This window comes from Ranitomeya variabilis, chromosome 7 (genome assembly GCF_051348905.1).
Source record: "Ranitomeya variabilis isolate aRanVar5 chromosome 7, aRanVar5.hap1, whole genome shotgun sequence".
Lineage (NCBI taxonomy): Eukaryota > Metazoa > Chordata > Amphibia > Anura > Dendrobatidae > Ranitomeya > Ranitomeya variabilis.
The window spans coordinates 40,291,495-40,308,914 of record NC_135238.1 but is presented as its reverse complement, the minus strand read 5'-3'; the positions used below and the strand labels follow the sequence as shown (position 1 = coordinate 40,308,914).

General features: G+C 50.6%; 1 protein-coding gene across 5 annotated transcripts in view; it reads left to right on the top strand.

Moving 5' to 3' along the window:
• Window positions 1–17,420, top strand: part of TRRAP (transformation/transcription domain associated protein) — a 165,515-nt gene that overhangs the window by 35,387 nt on the left and 112,708 nt on the right. For 3 of the 5 annotated variants that reach the window (XM_077274903.1, XM_077274904.1, XM_077274901.1), the window contains exons 28-33: window positions 1,116–1,212; window positions 2,485–2,606; window positions 4,070–4,240; window positions 4,451–4,519; window positions 15,898–15,918; window positions 16,979–17,098. In XM_077274903.1, the coding sequence (XP_077131018.1) occupies window positions 1,116–1,212; window positions 2,485–2,606; window positions 4,070–4,240; window positions 4,451–4,519; window positions 15,898–15,918; window positions 16,979–17,098 (600 nt within the window). The remainder of the gene's footprint in view (window positions 1–1,115; window positions 1,213–2,484; window positions 2,607–4,069; window positions 4,241–4,450; window positions 4,520–15,897; window positions 15,919–16,978; window positions 17,099–17,420) is intronic. The other 2 variants (XM_077274906.1, XM_077274905.1) reach the window with 1 other exon arrangement.

The window sequence follows — 17,420 nt, the reverse complement described above, 5'->3', positions numbered from 1 at the left end:
TGCCCCCTGCGGCTCTGTGCCCCCTGCGGCTCTGTGCCCCCTGCGGCTCTGTTCCTCCTGGGGCTCTGTGCCTCCTGGGGCTCTGTGCCTCCTGGGGCTCTGTTCCTCCTGGGGCTCTGTTCCTCCTGGGGCTCTGTTCCTCCTGGGGCTCTGTTCCTCCTGGGGCTCTGTTCCTCCTGGGGCTCTGTTCCTCCTGGGGCTCTGTTCCTCCTGGGGCTCTGTTCCTCCTGGGGCTCTGTGCCTCCTGGGGCTCTGTGCCTCCTGGGGCTCTGTGCCTCCTGGGGCTCTGTGCCTCCTGGGGCTCTGTGCCTCCTGGGGCTCTGTGCCTCCTGGGGCTCTGTGCCTCCTGGGGCTCTGTGCCTCCTGGGGCTCTGTGCCTCCTGGGGCTCTGTGCCTCCTGGGGCTCTGTGCCTCCTGGGGCTCTGTGCCTCCTGGGGCTCTCTCTCTTCCCCTGCGGCTCTCTTTCTTCCCCTGCGGCTCTCTCTCTTCCTTCTGCGGCTCTCTGCCTCCTGGGGCTCTCTGCCCCCTGCGGCTCTCTGCCCCCTGCGGCTCTCTGCCCCCTGCGGCTCTGTGCCCCCTGCGGCTCTGTGCCCCCTGCGGCTCTGTGCCCCCTGCGGCTCTGTGCCCCCTGCGGCTCTGTGCCCCCTGCGGCTCTGTGCCCCCTGCGGCTCTGTGCCTCCTGCGGCTCTGTGCCTCCTGCGGCTCTGTGCCTCCTGCGGCTCTGTGCCTCCTGCGGCTCTGTGCCTCCTGCGGCTCTGTGCCTCCTGCGGCTCTGTGCCTCCTGCGGCTCTGTGCCTCCTGCGGCTCTGTGCCTTTTGGGGCTCTGTGCCTTTTGGGGCTCTCTGCCTCTTGGGGCTCTCTGCCTCTTGGGGCTCTCTGCCTCCTGGGGCTCTCTGCCTCCTGCGGCTCTCTCCTTGAAAGTTAAAGCTTTTGGAAGTAAATGAGGTTTCTAATTACTGACAGCAACCAGAGATCGAGAGCGGTGATGATTTGAAGTTGTAGAACTTTTCAGTAGAGGGAATCTATGGTTTTCCTGAAGATTATTAAATGTATTTTTAGTTTGCGCCGTTTCCAAACTGCAATCGTTTTTCTTAATCTTTCCTTTCTCCTTTTAGCTCCTAAACTTGTGTGAAGCAGAAGACGCGACACTCATGAAGCTGCCTTGTTATAAAAGCCTTTCCTCTCTTGTGCCACTGAGAATTGCTGCTCTGAGTAAGTCTATTGTTGTGAATGACTTTAAATGGCTTTCTAGAAAAATTCTGGATTTATCCATTTCTATATTATTGTAAATGCTTCACTTTTAAAGAACTCCTCCCATCAAAATGTGTATCCTCTTTATTTCATGCAGTCGTCACATTATATAGCACTGTATGCTTACAATTGCTCATTTTCCCTTTCTACCCAGCTAATTCTTCTCTTTCCATTAGGTCTATGACATCACATGATTAAAAGCTGACTAGCTGAATCCTTCTAAGCTCTATGTAGAAACAGGAGGTCAATTTTCCCTGTATGAGTCATCTCTGCTAAAGTCCCTGGCAGTGAGGAGGAGGGAGCAGCTGGGTTAGGAGGTGAAGAGGCAGATGATAAATGCAGGGACAAGACTTCCTGTTTCTACATAGAGCACATGAAAGAGTAGAATGGAATGGGTAGAAAGGCAAAATGAGCAATTGTAAGTACACAATGCTAAATAATAAGATGATTGCAATATATTAGGTGGATAAAAGGTTTGATGGGAGTGCTTCTATAATGTGTGGTCTTGGAGTAATCTCTCCAGCTGGACTCTTGTTTATATTTGGAGAAGATGGGGTTTCATTGAATTGATCTCCAAAATATAGCATTAAGCAACCCTCCACATTTTTTTAAACCTATGTAGCACCGTATTGACTATTGAAGTGAAATGTAGAGTCTCTTATGTATGGCATACATGTGTGTCGCTATGTATATTTGTTGTGTGTGTTTGTATCCTGTTCTAGTAGATGTGTCAATTCTCAAATGTCATCCATGTTGATTCTTTTCCAATGATGGATTAGTAACATAGAACTGAGATCCCCCTACTAATACAGGATTGTTTCCATCTAATCTGTGATACAGCTTCAGAGCTTCAGCTTTTTCTCCTGCCTCCTGCTTGTGATAGGTTACTTTTTGTAAGTTCTTACAAGCAGGAGGCAGAGAAGACAAGCCCCAGTGTATCTCAAAGGATACACTGAACATTTTGCGATGTCATCCTATGTTCACGGGAAGTCAGAGATTGTCTTCCTGTTCTACTACCGTCCATAATGAAGAGAGTCACATTGTGTAGATGCAGCTGATCTAGGATTAAATATATCAAACGGCCAGAATTGTTGTCAAATTACCATTATATGTGCAAAAAAAAGAAAATTTGGGAATCCTACTTTAAAATATAATATTTTGTCATACACATTTTTTGCAGTATGAACACAGCTTTTTCGGGATCTTGTTCCTAATTTTCTTTTATCTGAACAGATGCCCTAGCTGCCTGCAACTATTTACCGCAGTCGAGAGAGAAAATCATTGCTGCGCTGTTCAAGGCCCTTAACTCCACAAACAACGAGCTTCAAGAGGCCGGAGAAGCTTGTATGAGGAAGGTGAGACGGCATTGACACGTCTGCATTCATTTTTCTTGTAATTTTCAGAACATGCTTAAGAGTGGTGCACGCTTATTATACTGTGCCTAATTACTCCAATCACCGGCTGGCTACAGGGTAGAAGACCAGAGAAAACAAAAGGATTTGGTGCAGAGATCTGACATGTAATGAGGATTAATGGCGAATCTCTTACAATAGCACAGAGAGATGTCAGGTGGTTTTCATACGGAAGGAATAATAATCAAGTCTGGGATAATCCACGTGTGGAAATGCATTAAAGTTCCAGTAATCTAGAATATGCTAATCCACCATTTCTAATAGTCTGACTATTAAGGCGGATCTGTCAGCCATTTCTGTTATAAATAGAAGTCACAGTGGCATGGCGAATCCATCACACAGCGGACACAAACTGCACCCGTCAGACCCAATTTACTTATAGTGGGGTCTGTTGCAGGTGCCTGGTGGCTTCTCCCCACCCGCTGCCCAGGATTGACAGGTCTCTGCCTATTTACGCACATAGGGTGAAACCTGTAAATCCAGGGCGCCTGGCAGGCAGAAGCTACAGGGGGACCCGCCTGTCAGTCTGCCGGGGACCCGCCTGTCAGTCTGCCGGGGACCCGCCTGTCAGTCTGCCGGGGACCCGCCTGTCAGTCTGCCGGGGACCCGCCTGTCAGTCTGCCGGGGACCCGCCTGTCAGTCTGCCGGGGACCCGCCTGTCAGTCTGCCGGGGACCCGCCTGTCAGTCTGCCGGGGACCCGCCTGTCAGTCTGCCGGGGACCCGCCTGTCAGTCTGCCGGGGACCCGCCTGTCAGTCTGCCGGGGACCCGCCTGTCAGTCTGCCGGTCAGATTAGTCTACAGCGCGTCTTGGTCCCCGACAGCATCATTTCTGAGCCAGAGTCAATCTGTTTTCAGCATGTATCTGCTTTCAGGTTCCCTTTTAAAGTGTGCCTGTAGTTTCACCCCAAATCCAAAGAAAAGGCATGGTATTTCTGCCTCCAACTCCCCACAGAAAGGTGAAACTGCTTTTGGTTCACATACCAGTCTTAATACAGCCAGGAACTGTCAAATTCCCCCCCAGCCTTATAAGTTGCTGTCTAATCTTATTCAGTGGACAATTCCTTGTCAGCATTCTGCCAGAACTATAGGTGCATGAATCTTTCCTCAACAGCATACATTGCTCCTTTGCTCCTGTCTTTACCCCATTGGCTGAACTGAAACTGAAAGTCCTGTGCTTTGTGATTTGTCTGTGTGCAGTTTGACAGACAGAAGAGCTGAGACGCCCAGCTCTGCCTCCTGTAATCCATCTTTGTGCCTGGTCATTGGGATGGATTACAACTGAAAATAAGTTAGATAGAAAAGGAGACACTTAATTGCCCACACTTATTTTCAGGACTGAAAATGTCATTTTGGGTACATGAAATACTTTGCTGATTTTCTTTCTTATTTTTTTTTTTGTACATAGTTTCTGGAGGGAGCCACTATAGAAGTCGACCAGATTCATACCCACATGAGGCCTCTTCTGATGATGCTTGGAGACTACCGCAGCCTGACCCTCAATGTTGTCAATCGCTTGACGTCTGTGACCCGTCTCTTCCCCAACTCTTTCAATGATAAGTTCTGCGATCAGATGATGGTAAGAGACAGTGCACGTAACATTTATCACCCAGCATTAGGCGCCCCACTGTTGAGCCCCCCACTTGTCACCATCAGGGGTGTCCCAAGACCCATTATCCTTCCTGAATCAGAGCTAGAATTCAATCATTCTGGCTCAGTCGACTTTTAGTCCCAATCAGATCTTTGCCTGTTCCTCTAATCTGTTGAGTTGTTTTATTTTCCCCCATAGCAACACTTGCGCAAATGGATGGAAGTTGTGGTCATCACCCACAAAGGAGGGCAAAGAAGTGAGGGAAATGTAAGTAGAACTCACACTGACATTTTTGGTAATGGTTTTGTGAGCAAAACTGCACATTACCTGCAAAAACACTCTTCATTAATGGGGTCTTCTCGTCTTTAGTAGTGCACCGCTCCCCAGCCTCCCTGCTTGCGAAGGGACCAACAGTTCGGACCAGCGCTATTGTCGCGCCAATGGCCGAATCTGTGATTTCCTATGTTGCTCTAAGGCGCCTTTCCACCATCAGAGGAGCACCGAAGCTGGCAGGATCGTTGCGCTCCACTGATCGGCCAACTAAAGAGCAGCACTTACAAGCTGTATTGCAAAGAGCTTGTAAGTGCTGCGATCTTTACCTGGGAGACCGTCCACCTCTGATGGACTACTACTTATTGCCTAGGTTACTGGCCACCTCTGCAAATAATAGTTAGAAATCTCTCAGTTTTTGAGAACAAAGAGGATTTTTCATAATTAGTAGATTGCAAAGTTGTCGGTTTTACAAGCAGTTTTGCAATTTGATAATTATAAGAATAACCAATTAACCATCAAAACTTCACTAATTGGTGTTACACTGCTGCTGTGGCCGCTACACATATGGTAACATAAGTTATTGACTTTCCAATAAGGAAAGGTTAATGATTCCCACGCAGGCAGAGGAGACTCGCCTAGGGAAGAAATGGAATAAAAAATGCCTGATTGATTTCTTGTGAGTTGAACACGACATTCATTAGCGATGTTTGGTTTGCGGCCCGGGGATCGGATATATAAATGACACTGCCATGGAATACGCACTGACCAGAGACGTGTCACACGTCAGACTCGTCTGCTGACTATAGTCGCTCACTGTGTGTTTGTGCACAAGTTTATATTTGGATTCTGTTTTATTGTGTGCTCTGTCTGTCTGGCTTCTTAACATGATGGGGTCTTCGATATTTGGTTGGTGAGGATCCGGCACCACCAGGGTCCTGGGGAGCACCACAGCCCTGAGCTGTCCTTAGTGGTCAATCTCAGATACTGCAGCTCAGCTCCTTTTCACTTTAAAGGCAGCTAAGCTGCAGTACCCAAGAATGACCACTACACGGTGTCCCGGCACCTTACACCGTTTACTTCTGGCCAAGCAGCAGTAAGTAATGGGGGGGTCTGTCATATGGCATCCACAGATAAGCTGTTACCAAGTAACCTGTGTGAGGTGCCAGGATGCCTTGTAGCGGCCATTCTTGGGTATTGCAGGTCAGCTCTATGAAAGAGATGCAGTATTGTTTTTATACAGGTGAGATGCAACACTTTGTTACAGAGTAGCTTCACTTTAAAGCCCCATAATGCATAAAATGTAGGAATGTTCTTTTTTTTTTTTTTTTTTTATCTTGCCTTACTGTTGTGGAGATATTAGCAATCAAATATTTTGCATCTAATAAGTTAACTTTATTTAAGTCCGAGCGGGGGTGTTAGATAGTTTTCACTGGGGGTGTGTATAGATAACAAACCTCCACATTGCTTCAGGCTCTGCAGAGTCATGCCACGGCTATGACCGTTACCCAGCAAAGGGAGAGCTTGACTCAGGAACAGAACGACCTGGCACATCTACGTCTAGGTCAGGACGCAAGCGGACCCATAGGTCAAGTCCATCTGCATCATCCCATAGCACACGGTCATCCCCTTCTAGGGAGATATACCGTAGTTCCAGGTCACTTCCAGGTCATCTAGACCGTCCCCTTCCAGGGACAGACAATGCAGATTTCTGCAATCCCCGACCAGAGAAGGCCTCCTCCCCAGCTCACCCAGCAGGGGACGCCTCAGTGATACACAGGATTCGGAAGGCATCTGTGACTCCGACTCAGACAGGGAAAGGGAGGGGTCCCTGATCCCAATCCCTCCTAGCAATACAGCGCTAGTCGAGGACATAATCTCTTCCATGCATCGGGTGCTGGACATTTCTAATCTGCCACCAGAGGCCCCAGAACAAGATTTCCTTTGAAGGACCTCTGAAGCCGCCTAAGGTTTTCTCTAACCACCCAGAGTTTAAAGCGATCCTTAAAAAGCAGCTCACAGCCTGAGAAAAAAATCGCTAATCGCAAATATCTGGAGGCAAAATACCTTTTTCCCACAGAAGGACACCAAGGAATGGACAGATCCACCCGAAGTGGACCCCCCAGTCTCTAGACTAGCAGCACAGACCCTCTTTTCACTGCCAGATAGCTCAATTCTCAGGGACGCAGCAGACCGGCAGGTAGAAAGCATGGCTCGTTCAATTTTCGAGGCCGCAGGGGCATCCCTGGCTCCCGCATTCGCTTCAGTTTGGGCTGCGAAGGCCATCCTGGCTTGGGCCTAAAATTTACAAGCTGGCCTCGAAGCATCTGCTCCTGAGCTGTCGGACCAAGCGGTTCAAATAGCAGTTGTAGCGGGGATAGCATCAAATGCCATCACAATTCGGCGTATCCTCTGGCTGCGGAATGGAAAGCGGACACAGTCTCAAAGAAGTCCCTCACGCACCTCCCGTATCTCAGTGGGTGACCTTTTCGGTGAATAGTTGGACACAATGATATCCAACGCCACCGGGGGTAAGAGTACCTCTCTCCCTCAACTGAAACCTATACGCACTTACAAGAAGTGTAACAAACCCGATTCCGATCCTTTCGGAATTCCTCGGGCTGGTTCGTCTCGCGTCCAGCACGTAACCGTTCCCCACACAGGGACAACTCACGGTCGACGCAAAGGTCGAACAAGACCTGGCAGTTAAAAACAGGATTTTTGGTTGCTTACCGTAAAATCTGTTTCTTGAAGCCTCCATTGGGGGACACAGGAACCATGGGGTGTATGCTGCTGCCACTAGGAGGCTGACACTATGCAAATAAAAAAGTTAGCTCCTCCTCTGCAGTGTACACCCCACCGACTGGCATTGAACTCTTCAGTTAGTGAGAAAGCAGTAGGAGATAATGAAACAAGGTTGAAAAACCATAACCACAAACTTGAGAACTGTAACGTGAGAACAGTCATAGAACAGATAACAGAAAACATTGGGAGGGTGCTGTGTCCCCCAATGGAGGCTTCAAGAAACAGATTTTACGGTAAGCAACCAAAAATCCTGTTTTCTTTATCGCCTCTCATTGGGGGACACAGGAACCATGGGACGTCCCAAAGCAGTCCCAAGGGCGGGAGAACAGACTTCCATCAGGTCAGAGGACTCACCACTGCCGCCTGCAGGATCCTTCTGCCTAGGCTGGCGTCCGCCGATGCGTAGGTATGGACCTTGTAAAATTTGGCGAACGTGTGGATGGAAGACCAAGTTGCCGCTTTGCAAAGCTGTAGGGCGGAAGCCCTGTGGTGCACCGCCCAGGAGGCGCCGACTGCCCGGGTAGAGTGAGCCTTAATCCCAGGAGGGGGCACTCTGTTCTTGACCCGGTAAGCCTCCAAAATTGCCGTTCTGATCCAACGAGCAATAGTCGCTTTAGAAGCCGGCTGGCCTCTGCGCGTGCCATTAGGAATGACGAAAAAAGAATCCGTCTTCCGGAAAGAGGATGTTCTATCCAGATAAATCCTCACTGCCCTGACTAGGTCTAGCTTGTTCAACGATCGCTCCAGAGGATGAGTCGGAGCTGGACAAAAGGAAGGTAGAACGATGTCCTCGTTGAGGTGGAAGGTGGAAACCACCTTAGGAAGAAAAGAAGGTGGAGGACGGAAGACCACCTTGACCTGGTGAATGACCAAAAACGGAGGGCGGCAAGACAGTGCCGCCAGCTCGGAAACGCGGCGAATGGACGTGATGGCCACAAGAAAGGCCACCTTCCAAGATAAAACTGATAGAGGAATCTCCCTAAGAGGTTCAAAGGGAGAAACCTTCAAAACGTCCAGTACCAGGTTTAAGTCCCAAGCCTCCACAGGGGCCCTGAACGGCGGGACCGCGTGGGCTACCCCCTGAAAGAAGGTCTTAACCTGTGGCCGAGAGGCCAAGGTCTTCTGAAAGAGGATGGAAAGCGCAGAGACCTGACCCTTCAGGGAACTAAGAGCCAGGCCCGAATCCAGTCCTGCCTGAAGGAAGGCCAAAAGAGAAGGCAGGGAAAAAACCATAGGCGGCACGCGGTTGGACTCGCACCAACGGAAGTAGGCCTTCCAGGTGCGGTAGTAGATCCTGGAAGACGAAGGCTTCCGAGCCTGAATCATGGTGTGAATCACACGGTCCGAAAGGCCGGACGCTCTTAGAACCGCGGTCTCAACAGCCACGCCGTTAAACTGAGCGACCGAGAATTCGGGTGGCAGATCGGACCCTGGGACAGCAGATCGGGCCTGTCTGGAAGGTGCCAGGGAGCGTCCGCGAGAAGGTTGACGAGCTCCGCGAACCAAGCTCTCCTGGGCCAATCCGGGGCGATCAGGATGACCGGCACCCCTTCCGCTTTGATCTTCTTCAACAGTTTGGGAAGTAATGGAAGGGGTGGGAACAGGTAGGGCAGCTTGAACTGTGACCAAGGAATGGCCAGGGCATCGACGCCCACTGCGAGAGGATCGCGTGACCTGGAGACGAATTGCGGAACCTTCCTGTTGATTCGAGACGCCGTGAGATCCACATCCGGAGTTCCCCATCGAAGGCAAATCTGATGGAAGACCTCCGGATGCAGGGACCATTCCCCTGCCGCGAGACCCTCGCGGCTGAGGAAGTCGGCGGCCCAGTTTTCTACGCCGGGGATATGCACCGCGGATATCACCGGAACCGTTGCCTCTGCCCAAAGGAGGATCTTGGATACCTCGGCAAGGGCCAAGGAGCTCCGAGTCCCCCCCTGATGGTTGACATATGCCACAGCCGTGGCGTTGTCCGTCTGGATCCGGACTGGAAGGCCCCTGAGGATCCTTTCCCAATGGCGGAGGGACAGAAAGATGGCCCGAATTTCGAGGACGTTGATCGGCAGCGCAGACTCCTGCGGCGACCAACGGCCCTGAACCGTCAGGTGGCGAAAAACCGCACCCCAGCCGATCAGGCTGGCATCCGTTGTCACCACCTGCCAGTGAACCGGAAGGAAGGACCTGCCCTGGGAGATGAGAGGAGACGTCAGCCACCAGTTGAGAGACCGCTTGACCCGAAAGGAGAGTCTGATCGGCCGATCCAGGGAGAAGACCGACCTGTCCCACTGAGACAGAATGGCTTGCTGAAGGGGCCGAGAATGGAATTGGGCGAAGGGAATCGCTTCCAAGGTAGCTGAGAACGCTGCGGCCAGAAAGGGGCCCCGCGCTGGAGCAGAAGGCCCTTGCAGAATAGGATACACTTAACAAGAATCCCCCCCTAACAAGGATCTGAGAAGGGATAGGGGACATACTCACCTAAAAACATCCCACGCCGTACTAACCTTAAAAAAAGGGTGAAACGTCCAGGGCTGATGGACGTCCTCGTCTCCTCCAACCGACAGGCTCTGGTGGGCGAGTGGGTGGGGGACGGAGCCAGGACCGGACTTCTGAGCACGCTGGTGTGCCAGGATCTTGGTCCTGGTGAGGGATCAATGAGGATACGGGGTGGCAGTACACACCGTACTCATAGTCCGCTTGTGGGAATACAGGTGTGACTATTCACCCTGTATCCCTCCGAGGAAACCTGCAAGAAAACGACGCACATTGAGGTAGATAAGGGTCTAATGAAAGACCCGTGTCCACCTCCTACTGACACTAAGCTAAAACTGAAGAGTTCAATGCCAGTCGGTGGGGTGTACACTGCAGAGGAGGAGCTAACTTTTTTATTTGCATAGTGTCAGCCTCCTAGTGGCAGCAGCATACACCCCATGGTTCCTGTGTCCCCCAATGAGAGGCGATAAAGAAAGCAGGCCAGTCAAAGCCCAAAGGAGGAAAACCTCAGACTTTTTTTTTCCTCCTGACTCACTGACCCCGGAAGACATCCCACCCATAGGCGACTTTGCTCTTTTCAGCAAGTCTGGATGCCTACTACAGAAGACAGGCGGGTCAGGGAACTAGTGTCTTCCGGATACAAGATAGAGTTCAACTTCCAACCCACTGAACCGATTCTTCCTCTCTGTTCCCCCAAAACCGCCAGCCAAGGCTCGTGCCTTCCACCAAGCGGTTTCCTCACTTTTTCAAGCAGGAGTCTTAGTGCCGGTTCCCACGGCCGGGTGCTTCCGAGGTTTCTTCTCCAATCTATTCGTAGTCCCCAAGAAAGGAGACAGAGTATGGCCCACACTGGACCTAAAACAACTCAACAAATACGTACGGGTTCGTCACTTCCGCTGGAGTCCCTTCAGTCCATCATTGCGTCCATGGAGAAGGGAGAATATCTCGCCTTCATAGATATACAAGACGCACACCTGCATATACCGATTGCACCTGCTCATCAGAGTTTTTTTTTCAGGTTCGCAATCGAGCAGTACCACTACCAGTTCGTCGCTCTCCCGTTCGGACTCGCCACGGCTCCCAGAGTGTTAACCAAGGTCATGGCAGCCACCATGGATGTCCTGCACTCCAGAGGCATAGTAGTCGTTCCATACCTGGATGATCTACTCATCAAGGCTCCTACCTTTAAGGACTGCGAGCTCAGCGTCTCAATCACAACCGACACTCTGAGTCGCATGGGCTGGTTAGTCAACCTACAAAGGTCATCACCAAGCCTGAGTCAGTCTCTGACCTTCCTGGGAATGCTATACAACACCTCCAGGGGTCTAGTGCTCTTTCCCAGGGACAAGGCACTGGCTCTCCGCCTAGGAGTTCTCATCCTCCTCCGCAAACCCCCTCAATCTCTCCGGTTTGTCATGAGAGTCCTCGGCAGGATGGGGGCAGCAATAGAAGCGGTCCCATTTGGCCCAGTTTCACCTTAGGCCCAGTTTCACCTTAGGCCTCTCCAACTAGCCATTCTCAAGTCCTGGGACAGGAATCCTTTTTCCTCTCGACAGGGAATTCCAGCTAACATCGTCAACCAGGAGGTCCCTGTACTGGTTGCTCAAGCCAACCTCGCTAGCATAGGGGAAGTCCTTTCTCACAGGTCAATGGAAGGTTCTGACCACCGATGCGAGCCTGACGGGTTGGGGTGCAGTGCACCTACACCACAGGGCAAAGGGCAAGTGGTCCCCAGTGGACGCGACCATGCCCATCAACATCCTGGAAATTCGTGCCATCCTCCTGGCATTGAGGACCTTCCATCACTTACTGGCAGCCTCTCACATCAGAATACAATTGGACAATGCCATGACTGTGGCATATGTGAATCACCAAGGGGGGACCCGCAGTACCCAGGCAATGCGAGAAGTGTCACACATCCTCCACTGGGTGGAGGACACAGGCTCGGTTCTCTCGGCGGTCCACATACCGGGTGTGGACAACTGGGAAGCAGACTTCCTCAGACGACAAGGAATAGACTCGGGAGAGTGGTCTCTCCATCCCGAAATTTTTCGCCAGATCTCCCATCACTGGGGGACCCCAGATGTGGACCTAATGGCATCCCACTTCAATGTCAAGGTCTCCAACTTCATGGCCAGAGCACACGATCCGCGATCGCTCTGAGCAGACGCTCTGGTTCAGGACTGGACCCAGTTCCAGCTTCTGTACATTTTTCCACCTCTCCCCCTGTTATCCAGAATGGTGTGGAAGATCAAGCAAGATGAAGTTCCAACCATCTTAATCACACCGGTCTGGCCCAGACGTACATGGTACGCCGACATCGTACAACTTTCAGCAGACGCCCCCTGGCGCCTCCCCGACCGCCCGGATCTTCTATCACAAGGCCCGTTCTACCATCAGAACTCAGGGGCTCTCAATTTGATGGTGTGGCCCTTGAAACCTGGGTTCTAACCCAGGCAGGGCTCTTGACGGACGTCATTAGGACCATGATCAGGGCACGGAAGCCAGCCTCTGCCAAGATCTATGACCGTACCTGGAAAGTTCTCTTTACCTGGTGCGAATATCGCGGCCAGACCCCATTCCCTTCTTCCCTCCCCAAACTACCTGGTTTTTCTCCAATCGGGTCTGGAGGCCAGGCTGTCCCTGGGCTCGCCTAAGAGCCAGGTGTCAGCCATCTCAGTGCTTTTTTTTTTTTTTTTCAAAGGCGCATTTGCTACCAAGCCGCGAGTAAGGACTTTTCTTCAGGGGGTTTCCCAATTGGTTCCCCCCTACAGACGACCACTAGAAACGTGGGACCTCAACCTGGTCCTGACAGCATTGCAGGAACCACCCTTCGAACCCCTTAAGGAGGTCCCGCTCCACCTTCTCTCCCGGAAGGTGTTTTTTTCCTGGTGGCAATCACCTCGCTACGCAGGGTTTCTGAACTGACAGCACTCTCCTGCAGACGGCCCTTCCTGTTTTTTTCACCAGCCCAAGGTAGTTCTCCGTACGGTCCCATCCTTCCTTCCGAAGGTTGTGTCCAATTTCCACCTCAATGAGGAAATTTCTCTGCCTTCCCTTTGTCCGGTCCCGGTTCATAGAGTGGAGAAGGCTCTGCATGCGCTTGACCTTGTCAGGGCATTGCGTATATATGTGTCTAGGACTGCGTCCTTCCGGAGGTCTGATCCCTTTTCCTTCTTCCAGAAGGCGGCCGCAAGGGTCTGCCAGCTTCCAAAGCTACCCTTGCCAGGAAGATCACATCCACCATACAAGAGGCCTACCGCCTTAAGAATTCTCCTCTTCCAGCCGGTATTATGGCACACTCTATACGGGCGGTAGGGGCCTCCTGGGCCATTCGGCTCCAGGCTTCGGCACAACAAGTGTGTAAGGCGGCCTCTTGGACTAGCCCACACTCGTTTACTAAACACTACAGGGTTCATACCCAGTCCTCAGCGGACGCGAGCCTGGGTAGATGTGTCCTGCAGGCGGCGGTGCCCTAAGTATAGGGGCCTGTCTGCACAATATTCGTCCATTGCTTCCCACCCAGGGACTGCTTTGGGACGTCCCATGGTCCTGTGTCCCCCAATGAGGCGACAGAGTAATGGAGATTTTTGTGTACTCACCGTAAAATCTTTCTCTTGCCTCTAATTGGGGGACACAGCTCCCACCCTGTTGCCCTTTTCGGGCCGTTGTTACTGTTGAGTTCTCATATTGTTCTTTGAGCTCGTACATGGTGGCCTTCTTATAGGCATGTCTATGTTATTCATGGTACATTCCTCCTACTGCTTTTGCACAAAACTGGGGAAGGCTGACGCCGTCCAGGGGTGTATACTGCAGAGGAGGAGCCACAGTTAATCTTTTTCAGATTATGCATAGTGTCGCCTCCTAGTGGACAGCAGCATAACACCCATGGTCCTGTGTCCCCCAATTAGAGGCTAAGAGAAAGAGATTTTACGGTGAGTACACAAAAATCTCCTTTTTTCACTCCTTTATTTGTGGTAAACTACAAAATGTTCATGGAGACACATCTGAGTGACATTGGCCGATTTACTGCTGGTCATGCAAGTTACCGCAGCACAGTTGGTTTTACAGATAATGTTAAGGTGGTGGTCCGCCTGTCCACGTGTGGAGTGCCGTATTGTAAACAAAGGCTCTGTGGGTGGCCGGCCATTATTAAGTCCCTAGACTTCATCAAGTGCAATGAAAAGAGGATAAAAGAGGAACACAATGCAGGCTCAAGTCGCAGCCTTCACTAACCCTCTCTCTCTGATTGTTTTCACTGGTTAAAATGTTGCTTACCCCATGTGCAGGGCATTGCAGTACCTTAGGTATGCATGGTTACGACCAAGCACATAGTGACAGCCGTAACCATGGATACGTAAGCTACTGCAATGCCCTGCACATGGGGTAAGCGACATAGCTAATCAGAAGAACTATACTACATTTATAATTGGAGCTCTTTGCTAGTATTATTATTACACCTACTACATATTGGGATGTGATCTTTGAAATGGGAATATCCCTTTTTGGGAAAAAGCTGTCGGTCAGTAGCAGGGAGGTGGGGTGAAGCCCAGAGCTCATTAGTACCTTGGACTCCCGGCTCACAACTAAAAGGATGCAAGTGTTACCAAAATCGACCCCATGGACACACAGAAGTGCACCAGTGAATGCAGCGAGTCTGTGACTACTCCATGCTGCCCATTGAGTTACCGACCGTTCCCTTTAAAGGGAACCTGTCACCACGTTTTTGGAAGATGGGATAAAAATAGCGTTAAATAGGGGCAGAGGTGGGCGTTACATTAGTGTGTGTGTTATGCGTTTATTACCCACCTAAGTTGCCGAAATAACTTTGCAAAGTCTCCGTTTTCGCCTGTCAATCAGGCTGGTCAGGTCACATGGGCGTGGTGTCTTCACCCAGATTTGGCGTAGTTTTCCGTTGGTGGCGTAGTGGTGTGCGCATGCCCAAAGTCCGGAATCCTCTTCCAGGGGATTTAAAATAGCGCGGTGTTCGTTATTGCATTGGTGATCGGTGGGCGCGGCCATCTTCCTTTGGCCGCGCGTGCGCAGAAGCGGCGCTCTGCTGGCCGCGGCTTCAGGAAAATGGCCGCGGGATGCCGCGCGTGCGCAGATGGATATCGCGGCGGCCATTTTCCTGAAGCCGCGGCCAGCAGAGCGCCGCTTCTGCGCACGCGCGGCCAAAGGAAGATGGCCGCGCCCACCGATCACCAATGCAATAACGAACACCGAGGCTATTTTAAATCCCCTGGAAGAGGATTCCGGACTTTGGGCATGCGCACACCACTACGCCACCAACGGAAAACTACGCCAAATCTGGGGGAAGACAACGCCCATGCGACCTGACCAGCCTGATTGACAGGCGAAAACGGAGACTTTGCAAAGTTATTTCGGCAACTTAGGTGGGTAATAAACGCATAACACACACACTAATGTAACGCCCACCTCTGCCCCTATTTAACGCTATTTTTATCCCATCTTCCAAAAACGTGGTGACAGGTTCCCTTTAAAGTGCCGCAGAACTAATCCCACACCCCATATTGTACGGGGCAGTTCCTGTCATGCGGTCCCTGTACTTGTCGTGTATGGTCCCTTTAACCTGCTATGTTATATGTGATCAGTCAGTTTGGAGGACGTCGTAATGAGGTCATATGAGACGGGCTGATTTATTTTCCTCTTCCAGAAACTCTACTCTTGTACCGGTGGAGAGCATGGTATTTAGCTCAGCCCCATTCCGGTGGATTGGGACTAACTGCAATACCAGGCATAACCCATGGACAAGAGTGGCGCTGTTCTTAAGGACAAACAGATCGGACCCCTGTTTTAGTCTTTTACAACTCTTTTAAAGGGTAGCCAAACTGTTAAATGTATTAGCCCCTGTTCAGGGCAAAGTTCCTGACACCCACTTAGTATTTAGCTCCTGTGCCAGCAAGGGGATCTGTACACTTCTCTGTGCTTGCCGAGGCTCAGAAAATGATCAGTGGGGTCTCGGGTGCCTCTCAACCAATTAAAAGTTTAGATGCCCTTTAGTGCAAAACCTCTGTTATTGGTCCTCAAATTCTCACTGTCCTCTTTTTTTGGTCCAGCCTGCCGTGGAGGGGGTAGAGGTGAGAATTGAGCGTTGTTCAGAAGTTGTCGTTGTCCTGGTCTCTTGTATATTTGCCTAGCGCCGTAGTCCTCAGACCTGTCCTCGTGGACGGTGCGTCCAGCGTTGTCGCGGATTCCCCAGGACGGGTGTGAGGACCCCATATCGTATTGTGTAAGAGGTCTCGTGCTTTTGTACCTTCCAGTGTCATGTGCCGTCATTTCTATGTGTGTTTGTGGCGCCCGTCATACGGACGGACGGTCGCTGTACGACTGCTGCATGGCTTAACTGTACGGTTAGGATCCAAAGAGCTGCTGTTGAGAAGTCCTGCAAACTTCTCGTCAACGTTTTCAAGGTCACTGTCCCGGCTGACGCGTTTTTGGCTTATGTGGCCAACATGAATGTCTCCCATCTGTTCACAGCAAGCAGAGATCTTAAAAATGATGCTGCATTAAATCACAAATTGTATCAGAATGTTGAAAATCTTTACTTGTGTCCTTTGGCCAATGCACTAAATATTAACCCTACTTTTCATCTGGGCGACTCTCGTTAATCCTACAAATAAAAAAGGCAGCACTCTGTAGCGCCATAGCTTGCAAACATGAAAATTGCATTATTGCACCAGAATTATGTAAAATTGAGAAAGCTTAGCTCATAAATTGGCCAATTCATGTGTACCTGGAAGCCACGGTAAGGCGTTTCCCTTTTCCAGGACCTAGCAATGCCTTTCCTCTCTTAGAATAAAGTCGTCATCCGTATGGGAACGATTAACGATATCGTTAATCCTCTCACCCCACTTAATTATTTCAGACACCATTCGTGCATTTTTGCCATGTTCGTATAACGTCCAGCACCATTAGCGCCGGGACTACCTAACAAAATCCAGTTTCTTTTTTTGAAATCCAGTTTTGGGCAGTATAAAAAAAGTTATATTCCCTTATCCCAACATCAGCAGCAAGATTTTCGTCCAAGGAACAGAACGTCTCCAGCCGAGGGAGTTTGCATGAGCAAAGTGGCCGGCGGTTATTTTCGTATCCCCGACGATTAGCCTCCTGACTCCTTGTGCTGTTCTTTTCTTATAGGAAATGAAGATTTGCTCCGCAATTATAAATCTCTTCCACCTGATTCCGGCCGCTCCGCAGACCTTGGTGAAGCCTTTACTGGAGGTGGTTATGAAAACTGAACGGGCCATGCTCATAGAGGTACGTCTGTATATGGACAGAGACTTATTTTCAGTGTTAAAGGAGTTGTCCTGCTGATATATTGATCACCTATCCTTAAGGTTCAGTCAGAGGGTCGTAGAAATCGGAACTCAGTGCATGGACTGGCCGGCGGCCCTCCCTACTCAAGCGTGACAGCTGCATAAAAATACATAAAGCTGTCTTGCTCAGGTGGGTAGAGCCGATGGCCAGTCCATGCACTTTGTTCTTATCACTGTCCAATTTATACGTCCGTCTGCGCCCTTAGAATAGCTGATTAGTATTAGATCATGGGGAGCACACACCTATACTCCCATCATCAGTT